The following is a 20,849-nucleotide window of genomic DNA, read 5'->3' on the forward strand; positions in this document are numbered from 1 at the left end:
GTATTTGTAAAGATAAGTGTATTTCTCTCATGGTTATGTCTCCTTTAGAGGGTTCATCTTTCAACCTTTACCCACTTATTGGAATTGTTAACAATCTTTTAACCTTCACCTCCCCTGAGCTCTAGACCAAAGGTTCTATCTACCCACTAAGCTTCTTAGGCTGTCTAGATGTTTTCTGAACTAAATCCACATTGACATCCATGAACTACTTCCTTCATACTTCTCTATTTCTGTTCCTGATGCTAGTGATCTGTCATTGATTCTATGACATCTTTTTCTATCATTTACCATATCTAAATAGTAACTATGTCATATTCATCCTACCTATATCTCTTTTGCCCTTTCTGTCAAATATTTGACATATTATATCTGCTCTAATTGAGGTTTTTTTAACTTCTTGTCTTGCCTACTATAATAAGACATTACTCTCATCGTTAGAGTCTAGTTCTTACCTAGTCAAGAGAATAATGTTAGTTTCCCTAAAGCACAGTTCTTATCATAATTCACCCAGTGAAAGAACCCACAATGATTCCTACCATTGGTTATATTACATATCTTTTTAGCAATGCTTTATGCTCATATTACTACTTAAGAGCACAAACCCATTTTTTTCTCCAAGACCAACCCTAATTTTTCTTAGTTTTATTATATGCTCAAGTTGAAATGGCAATTTCTTGCTCCTCATCTAGCCCAGCTCCATCTATTCTTTAATGTTGATAGACATATTGGAAATAACTTTCTACAGCCTCTATTTTTTTTTGTATATACTACTTTGTTAAAATACCAGTTTTCAACAATCATTGCAAATGGCACCTTATCTATAAAGTGCCAACACAGCAACATTCTCCTTTTGAATTCCAATATATCTGCAGGTTGAAAAATATTTCTCTTTATTGTTTATCATTGTGGTTTGCCATAATAGGTTGTCTACATTTTACTGAGCTAATCTTAATTGAACCGCACAGATAAGGAAGTAAAAATAAAGTTATGTAGTTTGTAAAAAAAAAAATTAATGTATATGAGAAGGGTACTTGTAACTCAGAGAAAGATGCATTGGTAACACTTAACATAATATCTATTTTATATCAAACAATTATGTTAATGATGCTGATAACTAACACTAATTAATAAAATATTATGTGTTCAGGTACTGTTTTAAGCACTCTGCATGCAATATGTCATTTAATCTCCCAAAGAATTCCAAATTGGGCTAGGTGTTTTACCTAACAGTGAAGACATCACTTAGGATATCTGTCTGCATCCCATGTTGAACTCTCTGGATTCAGTTCCCAGATCTAGTTTCTAATTCCAGCTTTCTGCTAATGCCTAGGAGGCAGCAGTGACAGCTCAAATAGTTAGGTTTTTGCCACGTACAAAGGAAACTTGGATTGTTTACAGTTCCCAGCTTCAACTCCCCTGGCCATTGGAGGCATTTGGAGAGTGAACCAGCAAACAGGAGTTCTTTCCACCTGTCTCTATGACTCACAAAAAACAAGCCTTAAAAGACAAAAAAAAAACCCTGTAAGTTGTATATAATTATTATCCCCATTTTAGAGACAAGAAATCAGTATTGCATGTTTAGAAGTAAGCAGTGTGACAATTCTAGGAAGATTTCTTGAATTTAGAAGACATTAAAGAAATATTATTTCCACACTGGGTTTTTATATCTTTTATTTCCAAATTTGCTACTTGTTAATAGATTGTAAAGTGAGTATCATGTGAATAATTTCTCAAAAATCTCTTCTTTTAAAAGATTTTTAAAAATTTATTTAAAAGGTAGAGTTACAGAAGGAGAGACAGAGAATCTTCTATCTAGCCAGGACAAAACCAGGAGATTCATCTGGGTCTCCTATGTGGGTGGCAGGGGCACAAGCAGTTGGATCATCTTTCGCTGCTTCCACGGGCATATTAGCAGGGCAGTGGATTAGAAATTGAGCAGCTGGGACAAGAACCGGTGTCCATATGGGGTGCCAGTGTCTCAAGTGGCAGCTTAACCCATTATGCCATGATACTGGTCTCTAAAAAATCTCTTAAATAATCTGTTTCATCATATATTGTAAGGCTAATATTTCCATAAGTAGATAACTGATACTAAACAAATGAAATAGACCATGAATTCTTCAGGAAAATAACCATAACTTAATCATATCCGTACACTGAGATTCTGACCTTATATTTGATACATAATTATGTCAGATTTAAGATAAATGGTTGGGGCCAGTGTTGTGGTGAAACAGGTTAAGCTGCTGCCTACAACACTGGGACACCATATCAGAGCACTGGTTGAAGTCCCTACTGCTCCACTTCTGATCCAGTTTCTTGTGCTAATGCAACTGGGAAAGCAGTAGAAGATGGCCCATGTGCTTGGGCCTCTGCCACCCACATGGGAGACTTGGATGGAATTCTTGGCTCCTGGTTTCAGCGTGATTCATCCCGGACCATGGGAGCCACTTGGAGAGTGAACTAGTGAATGGAAGATCTCTTTTTCTCTCTCTGTCTCCCTTTCTGTCACTCTGGCTTTCAAATAAATAAAAACAAATCTTTTTTTAAAAAAGATAAATGGTCACATGAATTAAATTCAAGGCCAATCAATTTTACTTTTAAAGTTTGCTTTTCTCCTCCCTAAATTTCTGCATTGCTTTGGTTCTTCAAAATGAATTTTCAAAGTGTTCCCCAGTAGAGTATTTTCTAAAATGTACAGTAAGATTTTTGTACAATAGCTGAATAAGTGGAGAAAGTTGCAAAAAAGAATGATACTATACTACTGAGACTATATATCTATATAGATATAGATATATAGTATCAAAAGATGAGTAAAAATGTGCTTTCTGGTTAATAAAGGCAATGGTATTGTAGGCAGAGGAGAAACACAAGTGAACAGGCCCTTAGGGATCCAGCAACTTGTTTACGTTCTTAGCTTCATTATAGCTCAACAAGAGTTCTTCAGAAAGTTCATGGAAAAATGCATTTATGAAAAGGCTATGGATTAAAAAACTTTTTTACACCCAAACTTATCTTTTAAATCAATTTCCAAAAATTTTTCAAAGCACTCTTATAATGTAAAGCATGTTGGAGATTGGCAGGAACCTGTAAAGACAGACAAAAGGGGCTCTGGCATTGTGGTGTAGAGGGTAGAGTCACCACCTGCAATGTCAGCATCCCATATGGGCACCAGTTCAGGTCCCAGCTACTCTATCTCTGATCCAGTTCCCTGCTGATGGCCTGGGCAAAGCAGCTGAAGATGTGTCACATGCTTCGGCCCCTACTAATGCATGGGAGATCCGGATGAAGTTCCTGGCCTCTGATCTCTGCCTGGCTTAGGCCATTATAGCCATTTGGGGAGAGAACCAGTAGTAAATCGAAGATCTCTCTCTGTCTCTGTCTCTCCCTCTCTGTAACTCTGACTTTCAAATAAATAAATACATCTTAAAAAAAAAAAAAAAAAAGAGTGGTTAGACTGTCATGAGTTTTTAATGCTCCGCTGAGAAAATTAACATTACTTTCAGGACACAGAAGTGTTAACACTTTTCTTTTTTTTTAAATAAAAAATTATGTAAATCTGCTGGTTTACTGCCCAAATTGCTGCAATGCAGGACCTGGGCCAGGCTGAAGCCAGGAGTTTGGAACTGCAAGTGGGTCTCTCACATGGATGCAGAGCCTCAAGCACTTGAGCCATCTTCTACTTCTTTCCTAGGTGCATTAGCAGGGAGCTGGATTGGAAGTGGCACAGCCAGGACTTGAAATGGTTCCTGTATCACATGCTAATGTTGCAGAAGGAAGCTTAAACTGCTACGCCAAAATTCTGCCCCCAGAAGTTTTAACTCTTGAACTCATCCTTGATACAGATATACTTTGTAGTAGCTAAAACAAACTAACTTACTAGAAACTGAATCCTCTAATAAATATTTCCTAGCTCATGCTATATGAAACTACCATTTTTTATTCATTGACAAAAAGTTTCCACAAATTTATGTACTTGTAGGCAGTACTTTAAAAGTATGGTAGAATATAAGAATTTAAATGATACTGCTTTTTAAAATTAAATACTGGATAGAAAGTATGTTTTCTTTCTTTTTGCTCTGGTAGTACTTACATAGTTTAATTTTGGTGCAACATGTGGAAATAAAGTCAAAAGCTTAAACTTCCTGTTCCATTTTATTCCACAACACCATGAAAGTCCTGACAGAAGTCATTTTTTCTTTTATTCTGCTTATTTTTAGAATTCAGTTCCCAATCAAAGAACATATACAGAATGTTTTATGTTCAGCAAGCTTTTCAACACAAAGCTCAATTTTCCAGTGATGCTGGAAATTCCAACCAACACTGTCATAAATTTTAAAACACATACCTAAGAGTGCAGTGAGCTTAGGAAGCAGTCCAACTTGTACCATCTTATTCCTCAGTCCTGTGTCAAAGGAGAGGTTTAGTAAAAGCCGGAGAGTTATATTCAGCAGATCTTCATGCTCACAAGGTATCATTTTTACGAGTTTTTCAACAATATCCATTTCCACCTAGGTACAATAATACAAATATAGTGAGGTTTTGTTGCATAGTAAGACAAAAAGATTACAAATGTTTTTCTGTCTTTAACATGTATTGATTTTAAAATTAATTGTGCTAATCTTATACTATTTCAGTCTATAATCTTTCCTTGCATCAAACTTTTGAGCAGAAAATATATACCCCCACATCATCTCCATCTTTCCTCATTTAATGGCATCAACAGGAAGAACAATTATATTAGACCCTTGAAAACACTGTATTACTGAATACTACCCAATAAGTACTGGAATCTGCTAGATAGGATAAGATCTCACCCTGGCCTTCAAGGATCCCTCAGTCTATAAAGTGGGTGGACAAAGAATAAATAATGAAAACACAATGGGAAGGAAGTTGAATGTAGAAAGGGTTCTGGATTCAATGTGGAAAGAAGTGATCAGAGAGCAATTAACCTACCTAGAAAAAAAGAAGACTTTAAATTAGGAATCAAGTCTTTAAAAATTAGTAAACATTAGTTTTCTCATTAAAAAAGGCATTGACACCAAGGTTGTGGAAAAGGCCAATGGATAGGCATTTAGGAATAACAGGCTTATTTGGGCAATTGCAAGTGCCTGGCTATGATTCATAGTATAAAATATATGCTGAGGATTGGCAGAAATTTAACTGCAGAACTTCAGCTATCCTAAAGGCTTTTAATGCTCTGCTAATAAATTAAACATTATTCTATAGGTAGTAGAGTGCCCTTAATGATATGAAGTCCAATTGGTGATAATGGTCAGACTAGTTCCTACATGAGGAACACTCCTGAAATTGATGTTCTCAGAGACCAGCCAAATGCCAACTGTGTAAAGAGGCTTGTTTAAGAACAGTATCAGGCCCCTTTTCAGCAGTCAATAAGATGAATATTAACCAAGACCAATAAATGGAAAAACAGGCCTAGGACAATGAAAACAACTGATTATTTAGCTCTGACGTTTAACTTGAGGTGATATTCAGTGGATATTTGGGCAACTTATAAAACTTAGAGGATGCCGGTTCTGCGGCTCACTAGGCTAATCCTCCGCCTGCGGCACCAGCACCCCGGGTTCTAGTCCTGGTTGGGGTGCTGGATTCTGTCCCGGTTGCTCCTCTTCCAGGCCAGCTCTCTGCTGTGGCCCGGGAAGGCAGTGGAGGATGGCCCAAGTGTGTGGGCCCCGCACCCGCGTGGGAGACCAGGAGGAAGCACCTGGCTCCTGGCTTCGGATCAGTGCAGTGCACTGGCCACAGAGCACCAGCCATGGCGGCCACTTTGGGGGTGAACCAACGGCAAAGGAAGACCTTTCTCTCTGTCTCTCTCTCTCACTGTCTAACTCTGCCTGTCAAAACAAAAACAAAAACAAAAAAAAACTTAGAGGAGAATCTGGGCTAGCTACAGTAGTTGAAACTCTGGGACATAAGTCAGCAAACCACAGCTAGTGGGCCTAATCTGGCCTGCCATCTGTTTTCATATAATCCATGAACTAAGAATGGTTTTTGGCTTTTACATTTTTAAATGTCTGGAAAACCATCAAGTGAAAAATAATAATTCATGATACATAAAAATTCAAATTTCAGTTCCCATAAAAAAGATTTTATTGAAACACTACCATGTCCACTTGTTTGCAGACTACCAATGGCTGCTTTCATGCCACAACAGCAAAGGCGAGTCACTGTGACAGAGGGCAAATTACCTGGACAGTCTAACATACTGACTATTGGGCACTTTGGAGAAAATATTTGCTGAGTCCATGCTTCAGAATATTATAAAACTGCATTAAGAGAACTTGTTTTAGAGTGAGAAATCACAAAAGACAGAACTCATTTGGTAATGGAAACCCTGTATTCAGAATTTTTCAGGTAGCAATCAGAAAAATTTGGTTATAGAAACATCTAGTATGTTTTAGTAATAAAGCAAAACAAGAGAGAAATTATATATAAATTCATATTCTTTGGATCATTACCTAAACTTACGGATATTCTCACTCAATTTTATTGGAGATCTAAAACATGCTTATAACATCCTTTTCATGTCTTTATTACAATCTTTCACTGACATGAAAATCATAATAAAGCACGATATACTTTTTTCACTTTATTCAACGAATGAAAATAAAGTTTTTAAAAAATAGTTAAATTGGGGCCGGTGCTGTGGTGCAGTGGGTTAAAGCTTTGGCCTGAAGCGCCAGCATCCCATTTGGGCATCAGTTCTTGTCCTGGCTGCTCTCCAGCTCTCTGCTATGGCCAGGGAAAGCAGTAGAAGATGGCCCAAGTCCTTGGGCCCCTGCACCCGCGTGGGAGACCTGGAAGAAGCTCCTGGCTCCTGACTTTGGATCTGCCCAGCTCCAGCCATTGTGGCCATTTGGAGAGTAAATCTCTTTCTTTCTCTCTGTCTCTACCTCTCTCTGTAACTCTGTCTTTCAAATAAATAAAAATAAATCTTAAAAAAAGAGTTAATTGACAAACCAACACCTTCTTTTTTTCCTTCAGACATATATCTACATTCTAGAATCACACTGCAGCCATATGTTAGAGCTCTTCCTCAGAGTACAATGCAATCTTTAAAGAGTTCCAAAAATCAAACGTGAAACTAAAAATCAGTTCTTTGAAAACATCAAAACCATGCCATAAAAAAAAAAAGAAGAAAAAATGACCAATATTCAGAACTGAAAACAGGGAATATCACTTCAGGTCTTCTAACAAGGAAATAAGTAGCAACAATTTTACGCCCATACATTCAACAAAATAAACAAATTCTCTGAAACAAACTACAGAGCTCATAAAAATAATAAAAATAACAAATAATAAAAATAATAAAAAATAATCGGGGCTGGCACTGTGGCTCAGCAGGTAAAAGCTATGGCATCCCATATGGGTGCTGGTTTGAGTCCTGGCTGCCCCACTTTCAATCCAGCTCCCTGCTAATGCACCTGGGAAAGCAGTTGAGGATGGCACAAGTGCTTGGACCCCTGAACCTACATGGGACACCCTGAAGAAGCTTCAGGCTCCCAATTACAGTCTGGCCCACCCCTGCCTTTTGTGGTCTTTTGAGGGAGTGGGTCAGTGGATGGAAGCTCTCTCTGTCTTTTCTTTTCTCTCTCTCAAATCTGCTTTTCAAATCAATAACTCTTTTAAAAAAAGTATTTTTTAAAAAAGGAATAATCAAATGGTCCTCTATCAAAGCAATTCACAGAAAGAAAATCTTAGGCCCAGATTAGTTTTTTACTAGTGAATTCTATTACACATTTAAGTTCAAATAAACAGTAATTCTACACAGATTCTTCCAGAAAAACTTGAAGATGGAAGTCATTCTGAGTACACAGATACTCTAATAATGAAGTTGGATTAAGATTCTAGAAGAAAATATTGGTCTAAAATAGACCAATAATGCCTCATATACAGACATAAAAATTCCCAGTAATAATTAATCAAATCCAAGTACAAGGTGGTTATCTATTTTTCAATGCAAGCTAGATTCAACAGTCAAAGTCAATCAGCAGGGGGTAGTAATGTGATGCAGTGGGTTAAGCTGCTGTCTGTGACAAAAGAATCCCATTTTGAGTCAAGGCTACTCCACTTCTGACCCAACTTCATGTTACTGTGCCTGGTAAGGTAGCAAAGGATAGCTAAGTACTTGAGTTCCTGCTACCCATGTGGGAGACCCAGGTGGACTTTCAGGCTCCTGGCTTTGGTTTGGCCCAGCCTCAGCTGTGGTGGCTACCTGGGGAGTAAACAGTGCATTGAAGACAGGATCTTTCTCTCTCTCTCTTTCTCTACCCTGCACCCTTCTCTGGCTCTCTGCTCTTCAATAACTAAAATAAATATTTAAAAAAAGAAATGAAATAGACTAATTGATGATACAATGTACATGGAAAGTGAAGATATATAGAAAAGTCAATAATTTGGAATAACAATGTTGGAGGCCCCATGCTGCCTGATTTTAGGACTTAGTATAAGACTCCTGTAATCTAGAGAAAGATGTATCAGTGAAAGTTCAGACACGTATATTAATGAAACAGAAGACACAACATAGAAATAAAACCATATTACGGCCGGCGCCATGGCTCACTAGGCTAATCCTCTGCCTTGCGGTGCCAGCACACCGGGTTCTAGTCCCAGTCGGGGCGCCGGATTCTGTCCCGGTTGCCCCTCTTCCAGGCCAGCTCTCTGCTGTGGCCCGGGAAGGCAGTGGAGGATGGTCCAAGTACTTGGGTCCTGCACCCCATGGGAGACCAGAATAAGTACCTGGCTCCTGCCATCGGATCAGCATGGTGCACCGGCCGCAGTGCGCTGGCCGCGGCGGCCACTGGAGGGTGAACCAACGGCAAAGGAAGACCTTTCTCTCTGTCTCTCTATCTCACTGTCCACTCTGCCTGTCAAAAAATAAAAAAAAAAATTTTTTTAAATTAAAAAAAAATATTACGGGCCAGCGCCACGGCTCACTAGGCTAATCCTCCACCTAGCGGCGCCAGCGCACCGGGTTCTAGTCCTGGTCGGGGTGCCGGATTCTGTCCCGGTTGCCCCTCTTCCAGGCCAGCTCTCTGCTATAGCCCGGGAGTGCAGTGGAGGATGGTCCAAGTACTTGGGCCCTGCACCCCATGGGAGACCAGGATAAGCACCTGGCTCCTGCCATCAGATCAGCACGGGGCGCCAGCCATGGCGGCCATTGGAGGGTGAACCAATGGCAAAAGGAAGACCTTTCTTTCTGTCTCTCTCTCTCACTGTCCACTCTGCCTGTCAAAAAATAAAAAAAAAAAAAAATTACATGGCCAATTGATTTTTTTTTTTTTTTTTTTTTTTGACAGGCAGAGTGGACAGTGAGAGAGAGAGACAGAGAGAAAGGTCTTCCTTTTGCCGTTGGTTCACCCTCCAATGGCCGCCGCGGCCGGCGCGCTGCGGCCGGCGCACCACGCTGATCCGATGGCAGGAGCCAGGAGCCAGGTGCTTTTCCTGGTCTCCCATGGGGTGCAGGGCCCAAGCACCTGGGCCATCCTCCACTGCACTCCCTGGCCACAGCAGAGAGCTGGCCTGGAAGAGGGGCAACCGGGACAGAATCCGGCGCCCCGACCGGGACTAGAACCCGGTGTGCCGGCGCCGCTAGGCGGAGGATTAGCCTAGTGAGCCACGGCGCCGGCCGGCCAATTGATTTTTAACAAAGGTACGAAAAATATCAATGAGTACAAAGGGAATTTAATTGAGAAAATAAAGTCTTCAACAAAAGGTGCCAGAACAATTCAACATCCATGTTGAAAAATATGAATCTTGGTATACAATTTGTCTCTCATACAAAAATAATTCATAACTAACAGACCACAGACTAAAACGGCCACTAGAACACTGCCATAACACTTTTTAAAGATAACATAGAACAAAATTCTTGGATAACTTGAGTTCACAAACACAACCTACTAAAAACTTGTTTTATGCCAGATTTCATAAAAGTTAAAACCTTTTGTTCTTCAAAACAGAATGAAAAGACAGGCCACAGAAAAGGAGAAAATACCCACAAGACATCTAACTGATAAAGACTCATATCTAAAATATGAAAAGAACTCTCAAAAGTTAGTAGTAAGAATATGCAACCCAAGCAACATATATCCTTCTCTGTTGTTCCTCTGAAATTTATATTCTAATAGGATTTACTTCCTGTTTGTAACATTGTTATTTTAATATAATTACACTGTTAATATTATATAAATTATGATTCAATTTAAACAATTAATTGAAAAGTTTTTAGATACACAAAATTTCCCTTAAAATGTTTGTTTGAAAAGGTCAATATTAGTTCATGTTAATAGTAAGAAGAACGTTTTATTTAAATAAATAATATAAACTCACAAATAGATCAGCTATCTTCCTCTCCCTTTTTTAAAACAAAATTTTCACAGGCCTCAGCTGTTACTAATTATATTAATATTTTTCTTTTGAAAAGTCAACAGAATTATATATACACTAGTTGTTACTGAAAAACTTAATAACAAAATAACCGGGAGAGTTTGTTATTAATTGTATTTCATGGCATAGAATGGAATGTGAAATATGTGCCATTAGTCAATCAGATGTTAAACACTAGACTTGTATTTATTTAATCCAGTCTTCTAGTGATGTCTGGTTGATAAAAACCCAATCCTAGGAGCTAAATTTAGTTATTGTCTCAACATAAAATAAATATTTTCTCAATTCTATTTCTGCAACATGGGATTTATAATTTTTTTAGTAAGCATTCAATACAAAGTGACAGATTACCAATAGTCTATGAGCAAGTTAATTTCAGCCTTTAAATATACTTTTTTTAAATATACTTTTTTCAATGCTGGAAGTCAATATTTAAAAATTGCTTTGGGTTTTCTGGCTAAATATGTCTTAAAAAAAGTCTTACAAGATTTTTGTCCTAGTGTAGAGAAAAAGTATATGAAGCTAATCACTTAGAGATCTGTTTCCTTCAGCAAATTGTGTAATGTCTCTGATCCTCTGCTATGTTGTTTGAAAAATCAGGAAGCTAAATTCACTGAACCTAACCATAGATGTTAGATGCAAGTCATGTTCTAAAAATCCTTATTTTATAAGATGCCTTCAGATAAATGTATTTCTTCCACAATAAGAGATGAAATGCATACCATCTATAGTAAAAGTATGACCAATAGAAAGTTCTTAGGACTTTGGATGAATAACATTTCTGAACTCCAGATTTTCCTCCTTAATTAAAAAGTGAGGTTTGAAAATTTGTATCTTCTAACTCTATGAACTTACCTGAATAAAATTTTCAATAGCAATCTTGAGATCTTTTTCATAGCATAAACACATATGGAGTACATTATTTAAATACAAATCCAATACATACATAGTAGATAGATGCCTATGGCAAGTCAGTTTGAATTATGAGAATATACTAAAGGTAAAAATCTAAACACATAAATGAAGAACACACTTAACACCTAACCACTCAGCAGAATATATATCAGCATGTCATCAAATTCTTCTTAAATGTAAAGTAAGTGAAAACAAAACAGAACAGATATATATTTTGATTAATTTTGAGCATATAATGAATAATAATAATTGTATACTAATGACAAAAGTAACAGATACTAAATATATGGGGATAAAATAAAATTGAATTTATTAAAGAATAAGAATTCAAGGTACTTATTAAATCTGGTAAATCAATCTCAGGTTTTCAATAAGTATGGAATGTCATTAAATATAACTTAAGGTACTTTGTAGTTCATTTGATTTTGAAGGAAAAAAAAGAGTAGACAGAATAATATACATTTAGATTATCTAAAGAATTCACTTATACCAATAATACTCAAATAATGGCCCATGGTTCTAAAAATGGTCTTCAGTGGAATTAAACTCAGTGACCCAATAATTCCTTCTCCAGGAATTTACTCCAAGAAAATAATGAGAAATATAGACAAAGATGTATGTACACATATATGCACTGAAATATTATTTCTAATAGCTAAAGTGAAATATCTGAAAACAAGGTATAGTTAATGTGTGAGAGATTTAAATAACATTATAATCAACAAAGACTTTATGACATGGAAAAAAGCAGGTAAGAATTTTTATTCTATGTAAGTATGTATATATATACCTATCTATCTTGTATATTCCATCTACAGAGAAGGAAATAATATATGTTCAACCAGTATTTCCCAAAGACCACTGAATCAACATAATAAAGATACAGACAGTCAGGAGTTTAATATAGTAATTCAAGTAAGAAGTGAGCAAAGATGATATGAACTAATTCAATTATTTGGGTAACAGAAAGACAGATAACTTCAAGAGATATTTATGGAAGCAGGATGAACAAGTGATGGCTACCAACTTGACTAGTAGGTGACAAACAGACTGGGCTAAACTGTAACTCCAATTTTAGTAGATGTGCTGCCGAATTGAGCACTAAACTATAATTCCGCAGACTGATATAAGAAATGCAGGCAGCAAAACAATTTAAGGAAAAATTAAAAGGTCACTTGACCCTGAAGTATATTTTTAAGTTTAAGCCACTTTATATATGTTATGCTCAATGTGGTGAGATCTATTCTATACAATAAACTGGAAAGGATTTTTATTGAGAAACTTAATTATCTGGAATGCTAACATAGAATATATTTCCTAAAAATCATTGTAGTCAGTCACTATAATTGCAAAATATTCATTCAGAATGATCTCAGTAGGGGGATAAAGTGTTTACTTTTTATCAAAACAATTCTAAATTAAAATGGCTAACAGATTGTTTCAAGAAGGAGGTAGGCAAGTTACCATATCATTTTTGTTCTCCATAAAAATGCTGAGTTTCTTCAAGAATGACACGACTAGAATAAGCAGCTCAAAATTGTCCCGATCAAGAGCCTTCACCAACATGTGAACTATGTTCTTGTTCCTCATCTTCAGTTCTGTACGAGTATCCTCAGCAAGATTGAGAAGCAAATAAAGAGCAACTGGAAAAGCAAAGTAGATGAGAGTTAAATTATTGATATACTGAGTTGAAAATTTAAAAAATCATCTCAGGGATGAAAAATACAATTTTAGAATTGTAACTGGTTAGTAATTATCTCATTAGAAAACTTAAGTGTATTATCAAATAAGGTATATATATTATATAAAACAAAAGTACAAATAATATTTATAAAATAGTATGATGCTGAGGACACCATAATCAAAATAAGACAATCCTACCCTCTTGAAATTTATAAATGAACAGTTTTCAAAGGACAACTAAAGGTAGATAAGTCAGAAAATAATAACAGATAGGGTAAATATTTTTTATACATATAGAAAACAGGAAAGATTTTATAAAACTTTAACAACTAAGACCTGCTATGTTAGAAGAGCTATAATGCAAAATATATAGTATACCTAAACTAAATTTGAGGACACTAAAATAGTTTTTCACATTCAAACAATTTTCTATTAGTCACTATAAGAAAAGGCCATATGAAATTTAGCAATACAACTGTTACACCAGAGTTGAGGTTATGTCTACTAGTTCTAATTAAAATTTCTTTGAGATCTCTGTAATGAAAATACTTAGGTTCTTAAAGGATACTCAAATGACTGCTCTCTTTTGACAGTGAACATTAAGATAATGTTTTCCATTTTGTCTCTATTGAAATGATGATTCAGAGTTACATTGAAAGGTTTCTGTCAGAATTATGTAGCCTGGGGTGGGCATTTAGTGCAGTGGTTAAGATATTAAGGTATGGTTTGGGATTGCCCTTCTCTGGTATTACAATGTGTCAGTTCAAGTCCTGAATTCACTTCTAATCCCATCTTCCTGTTAATGTACACCTGGGAAGGCAGTAGGTACTTAAGTACTTGGATGCCTGCCACCCATGTGGTAGACCCAGGCTAAGTTCTGGGCTCCTGGCTTTGGGTTGGCCCAACTCTGCCACAAATATTATGGGGTTTTGGGGTATGAATCAGTGGATGGAAGATTTCTCTCTATTCCTCTATTGCTGTCTCTCTACTTTTAAGATAAAATGATGATAAATAAAAAATTTAAGAAGACTTATGTAACCTATTATGGTCAACATAGCTTTTTGCCCTCTTATGGCCTTGATGTTCAACTCATTATTTTTGTATTTCATTTATTAAATTATTGTAAACCATCTTTATACTTTAATGAAAAGAACTAGGAAATGCATACATTTTTACATGCATAAATAGAAGTATATTAAGTTTTTTAATTTAACAAATATTTGAGGTAGAAAGGTAAGTCACATTTATTAAGTACCTACTATATTCCAAGTAATATACTAGTTGATTTGTGAATGATAACCCATTTCAGTACTAAAAAAATTTTTTTAGGAAAGCAGTATCACAAAAATTGTATACATGAGGGAACCTCAGATTCAGATCAACTGAGTAACTTGTTCTATCCACACAGCTAGACAGTGGTAAACTTAAATTAAAATTCAAGCCCTGGCGGCGCTGCGGCTCACTAGGCTAATCCTCCGCCTTGCGGTGCTGGCACACCAGGTTCTAGTCCTGGTCAGGGCGCTGGATTCTGTCCTGGTTGCCCCTCTTCCAGGCCAGCTCTCTGCTGTGGCCCGGGAAGGCAGTGGAGGATGGCCCAAGTGCTTGGGCCCTGCACCCTATGGGAGACCAGGAGAAGTACCTGGCTCCTGCCATCGTATCAGCATGGTGCGCCGGCCGCAGCGCGCTGGCAACGGCGGCCATTGGAGGGTGAGCCAACAGCAAAGGAAGACCTTTCTCTCTGTCTCTCTCTCTCACTGTCTACTCTGCCTGTCCAAAAAAAAAAAAAAAAAAAAAAAAAAAATTTAAGCCCATCCCAAAGTTGACAATTTATATTACTGCATTATGCTACTTTCTATGCAAGATACTGTTAACAGGTTCTAAAGTTGGGCTGAAAAGGCATATATAGCGGACTTGTGCTTACAGTCATGTTTAGACACAGTAGGTTAAATACTGTTCTTCCAAAACTTATTTCTGCTCAAAACCTTAGAATATGTCCTTATTTGGAAGTAGGGTCATTGTAGATGTAATTAGTTATGAAGAGGTGATAAAGGATTAGGGTGGATCCTGAATCCAATGACTGGTGTCCTAATAAGAGGACAGGACATAACAGAGACAGATACAGTGGAAAGAAGACCACGTGGAGGCAGAGGCAGAGGCAGAGGCAGACACTGGAGTGATGCAGCCATAAGCTAAGAAGCACCAACAATTGCTGGAAGCCACCAAAAAGTTAGGAAATGACAAGGATGCATTCCCTTTCCCAGCCATCAGAGAGAAAATGGTCCTGATGAAACCTTGAATTTGACCTTCCAGTCTCCAAAACTGAGAGAATAAATTTCCATTGTACTCGCTTTGCAGTCATTTGTTATAGTAGCCCTAGAAAATTAATACAACACAGCAACACAAACTACATTTCAAACCTTCACCAGGAACAACAACCAAAAGCAGACTAAAGTTCAAAAAAAAAGGTATTCAAACATTGGACTTCAGACAATGAAAGACAGTGATCCCTGAGAGCTAAGAAACAAATGAGCTGGCCCTATGATTGCTCAGAATATTATTGCCTATAGAGTTTCCAGGTCACAAAACAAGGAGAAGAATGCAGGCAGAACCTGACAGAATCCCGGAGTTAAGGAGATGGAGCCAAGAGTCCAGGGAAGTCAAGGAAGTTTGAGTTCACAGAAAAAGCACTCGAGAGGAGAGAACTGATCAAAGAGAACTTTGGGGTTCTAGAGAGGGCTCTCTTGAATACTGAGCATAGTACTAATTGGCAGATGGATGTCAGGAATCTGAGACTGAGAATAGAATAAAATGAGAGGACTGGAAAAAAAATCAAACTTGATTCCTCACAAGGCTGGAAACAATGACTATTTCTACCCATCATACTGGAAGTTTCACAATTTAAGAAGCAATAGTTACAGTCATCAGAAAGGTCTTGGCTCAGTAGTGAGAAATAATCAGCTTTACAGTAAATGCTGCTCACAGGGGCTGGTGTTGTGGCGTAGCGGGTTAAGTTGCAGCCTGAGACACTGGCATCTCATATTGGGTGGTGAGACCCAGCTACTCCACTTCTGATTCAGTTCCCTCCTAATATACCTTGGCAAGCAGAGGAGGATAAGCCAAGTACATGGGCCTCTGCACCCATGTGAGAGACTCGGAAGAAGCTCCTGGCTCCTGGCTCCTGGCTTTGGCTTGGCTGTTGAGACCATCTGAGGATTGAACTAGCAGATGGAAGATCTCTCTCTGTTTCTCCCTCTCTCTGCCTTTCAATCACATAAAATAAATCTTTAAAAAAAGTGCTCCTCATGTACAGAGTAAAATACTATAAACTATATAGGTTTAAGATCCCAACAGATCAAACTATTTCCAGGTACTTCAGCTGTATCCCAAAATAAAGCTCATTCATAGGGATAAAAATATCTAGTATCAAACAATAAAACTTCACACTGTTGGGAAGTTAATCAAATATTATAAAACATGCAAAGAAACCTAGGAAGAAGAAACACATAAGAAGGGCAAATCACTGACAAATCTGTCCTTTAAGAAATATTAAAGGAATTCACTCAGGCAGAAAGAAAATCACACCAGAGAGTAACATGAATATACACAAAGGAGTAGGATCAGTGGAAATGGTAAGTAATATATAAGATTTCTGATCATTTAAATATCTTTAAGATAAAAATATTTATTAAAAATGTATTATATGGTTTATAAATATGTTTAATACATGTATAATAATATATGACATAATATAATAAATATATAATATTACTACTACCATAAAGACAGGGAGGGAAAATCGTTCTAACACTAAAGAATTAGGATGAAATGGATTTTGGCCTAATGGTTCAGTTTCCTGAGTCCCCTATCAGAGTGACTAGGTTCACCAGACCCCGGCTAACCACTAATATACACCCTGGGAGGCAAAGGTGATACCTCAACTGATTAGGTTTCTGTTACCCAAGTAGGGACCTGGATAGAACTCCAGGCTCCCAGTTTCAGGCCCAGCCAAGGGCTGTTGTGTATATTTGGGAAGCAAAAAAGCAAATGAGCGTTCTGTTTCTTTCTCTGCCTCTCAAATAAATAATTTAAAAAAGAATTGGAAGATATCATTTGAAAACAGACTTAGGATAGATGTCATAAGATGTACACTTGAAGGTAGACAATTACAATCAAACATGTATAACATGAATTAAAGCAATCAACAAAGAGTTATAACTAAGTCAACAATGAAGATAAAATGGAATTTTAAAAATCCTCAATCTACAAGGCAGACAAGGAAAAATCAAGGTGAAAAAGACATGCACACTGGGCCAGAGTTGTAGCACAGAGGGTTAATTCTCTGGTTTCAACACCAGCATCCCATATCTCCCATATCAGAGACTGCTGGTTTCAGTTACAGATGGTTTTATTTCTGATCTATCTCCCTCCTAATGCACCTGGGAGAGCAAGGGCTCCTAAGACTTGGGCCCCTGCTACCCACACAGGAGACTTGGATAGTTTATGGCTCCTGGATTTGGCCTGGTGCAGACCTGGTTGCTGTGGCCATCTGGGAAGTAAACCAGCAGTTGGACGTCTCTCTCTCTCTCTGCCTTTCTAATAAACAAATCTTTAAAAAAAAAAAAAAAAAAGGAACACACACACAAAAGCAAGACTCAACTTTATACAACTTTATACTGTTTATAGAAACAGCTTTAATATAAACATGTAAATAAAGAATATGGATAAATATGTACTAGTTGTAAGAAAGCAGAAGTGGCTGACTCAATACAAGACAAAGTATATTTCAGATGAAAGATTACCAGGCATAATGAAGATCTTTCCATGGTAACCACAATTCACTAAGAGCACACTGCAATCCAACATCTTTAAGACCCCAAGAACAGAGAGCTTCAACATACATGGAGCAACAGATTTTCAGGAGAAATAGCAGATAAATTCCTAAATCTTGTTAGGTTTTAATAATACTCTCAAAAATTAATAGAAAAAAAATCAACAAGATATAAAGATTTGCATATTACTATTAGCCTACTTCATCTCAATGCCATTTATAGAACATACTACTGAACAATGGCTAAAATAGTCATGTGTGCATGCAACCTTTACTAAGACCATATTCTAAGTCATAAAACCAGTCTCAATAGTTTCAGAAAGATTAAAGCCATACAAAGATATGCTCTGATGACAATGGAAATAAATAAATGTTAATACCAAGCATGATTGGAAAACAGAAATCATCTGGAAAATATCCAATTATTTGGAAACAGAGTAATTCCCTTCTAAATAACCTGTGGGTCAAAGAAAAATATAAAGAATATTTGGAAAGTATTTTTAACTGAGTTAAAATGAAAATTAAAACAGAATTTATCAGAATCTACATACATGGAATGCTGTCAAAGCAGTGCTTAAAAGAAAATTTATAGAATTAAACATCTTATGAGAAAACAAAGGTCTTGAATGATCTCAGCTTCCACTTAAAAAAAAAAAATAAGAGCAAATTGAACTCCAACTGAACAAAAGAAATAATAAAGATCAGAGTAGACATCAATGAAATAAAACTACAAATATACAGAGCATCAATGAGACAATAGCAGATTGAATTAGCAGCAGCATACAGATTGTTAAACTGCAATCAGAAATTCAAAACTGTTTTAAAAGAGCACTAGAATTCCAACAAGATAAGAAATGGTTAGGGATAAATCTGACAAAAGATATGAAATATTTGTAGTCTGAAAACAATGCAATATTGGTATGAGAAATTAAAAGGATTAGAAAGTCCAAAAATCGGCATAAACATATATGGATAAAGGTTTTTGACAAAGATAGAAACTAATTCAATAGGTAAAGAACAGTCTTTTCAGCAAATAGTATTTGAATAATTGGGACAGACTTGCAAAAAAAAATTTGATCCCTCACAACATATGCAAAATTAACCCAAAATGTATAATAGACCTAACTGCAAACAGTCAGGCTATGAAACTTCTAGAAGAAAACATAAAAGAAAAATCATAACCTTCTGTTAGGAAAAGACTTTTTACATGTAATAGGAAAGTCATGATCCATAAAACACTAAATTAGATGTATTTCACAATAATTAAATACTCTTCAAAAGATATTGTTAGGCGATGAAAAGACAAATCACAGACTGGGAAAACTTTTATCAAATATCACATCTGATAAAATCTTGTATCAAAAAATATATAATGTATATATATTTTATATATATACATAAATATACAATATGCTAATTAAAAATAGGTAGAAGACACAAAAGAAACACTTCAACCAATACAAAGAGATGGAAGACAAGCACATGAAGAGATGTCCACCATACTTGATCACTAGGGAAATTCAAATCCAAACCACAATAAAACACCAATGCATACATTTTAGATTAGCTAAAATGAACAAGATTAACCCTATCAAACACTGGCAAAGATGTTAAACAGCTAAAACTCTCATTCTCTGAGTAGGAATGTAAACCAATGTAGAAAACCACTGGGCAGCTTCCTACAAAAATAACCATATATCTTTTTTGTGATCCAGTAATTCCATGACCAGGTAATTAACCAAATGGAAAGAAAGCCAATTAAGCCTTGTAGACAATGTCCAATTAAGACTTGTAGACAAATGTTCACAGCAGCATTTTAATCACCAAAAAAACCTCAAAATATTCAAAATGACCATCCATAAGAGAATAAAAAAAACCATGCAATAAAAAAGACTGACCTACTGTTAACTGAAACAGCAAATATAAATCTGTTGTGTTGAAAGAAGACATACAAAAAAAAGAATGCATGCTATATCATCCCATCTATATAATACTCTAAAAAAGAAAAACCAATCGAATGCAATAGAGAACAGATCACTGATAACTTAGCATGAAGGAGAGGGGGAAGGAAATGAAAAAGGTTACAAAAATGCCCATGGAAACTGTGAACGACAGATATATCCTTCAGTTCAATTTGGTCATTGACTCATGGCTATTAATATGTTGAAATTTATGGAACTGTAAATATGAACTTTTATAGTTTATTACCCATCAAAAAAGACATTCAATATTTGGATAATAAAAGATTTATAAGAGGCTAAGCTTAAAATTTTACACATTAAAAATCAACTTAGGAGCTGATGCTGTAGAATAGTGGGTAAAGCTGCTGCCTACTGCACAGGCATCCCACATGGGCGCTGGTTCGAGTCCCAGCTGCTCCACTTTCAATCCAGCTCTCTGCTATGGCCTGGGAAAGCTGTAGAGGATGGCCCAAGTCCTTGGACCTCTGCACCTACATGGGAGACCTGGAAGAAGTTCCAGGCTCCTGGCTTTGGATTAGCCCAGCTCCAGCCTTTGCAACCATTTGGGGGAGTGAACCAGCGAATTGAAGACCTCTCTCTCTCTCTGTCTCTCCCTCTCTGCCTCTACCTCTCTGTAACTCTGCCTTTAAAATAAACGAATACATAAATCTTTAAAAAAATAAACTTAGAGCTTTGAAATTCTGACATGAAAAGAACTAATTTCTGGAGATCTGATGCATTTTAGATAACATATAATTCATAAGTTGATATGGATAATATCTATTATTTCCTAGACTATTTTAAAACTAACTTTTGAAAATCTGGATTTTTTACAACAGGCTAGGCTGAATTATCAACTTCAAATATTAAAAAAATTTAGGGTTGTTAAAAATACTACTAACTCTTAAGAAATGAAAACATTTGGAAGTTAGCAAATATTTTCAGATATTAAGTTAATCAAATGATCAATGACGAAAAGTAAATCTCAATAGTCAAGCACAAATCATGTTGAGGGAAATAAGCCAGACACAGAAAGAAACAATAGTGCACAT

The 20,849-nt window shown here is 36.5% G+C and overlaps 1 protein-coding gene across 6 annotated transcripts in view; it reads right to left on the reverse strand.

The window, feature by feature from the left end:
• The window catches only part of KIFAP3 (kinesin associated protein 3), a 193,886-nt gene that overhangs the window by 116,460 nt on the left and 56,577 nt on the right, over positions 1-20,849 (reverse strand). For all 6 annotated transcript variants that reach the window (XR_011390314.1, XM_008264095.4, XM_002715208.5 and 3 more), the window contains 2 exons: positions 12,790-12,968; positions 4,349-4,511 (listed from right to left, as the gene is read on the reverse strand). Coding sequence is in view for 5 of the 6 variants with exons in the window: in XM_008264095.4 (XP_008262317.1) it covers positions 4,349-4,511; positions 12,790-12,968 (342 nt within the window). In the remaining variant the exon portion in view is untranslated. The remainder of the gene's footprint in view (positions 1-4,348; positions 4,512-12,789; positions 12,969-20,849) is intronic.

This window comes from Oryctolagus cuniculus, chromosome 7, assembly GCF_964237555.1.
Source record: "Oryctolagus cuniculus chromosome 7, mOryCun1.1, whole genome shotgun sequence".
Taxonomy (NCBI): Eukaryota; Metazoa; Chordata; class Mammalia; order Lagomorpha; family Leporidae; genus Oryctolagus; species Oryctolagus cuniculus.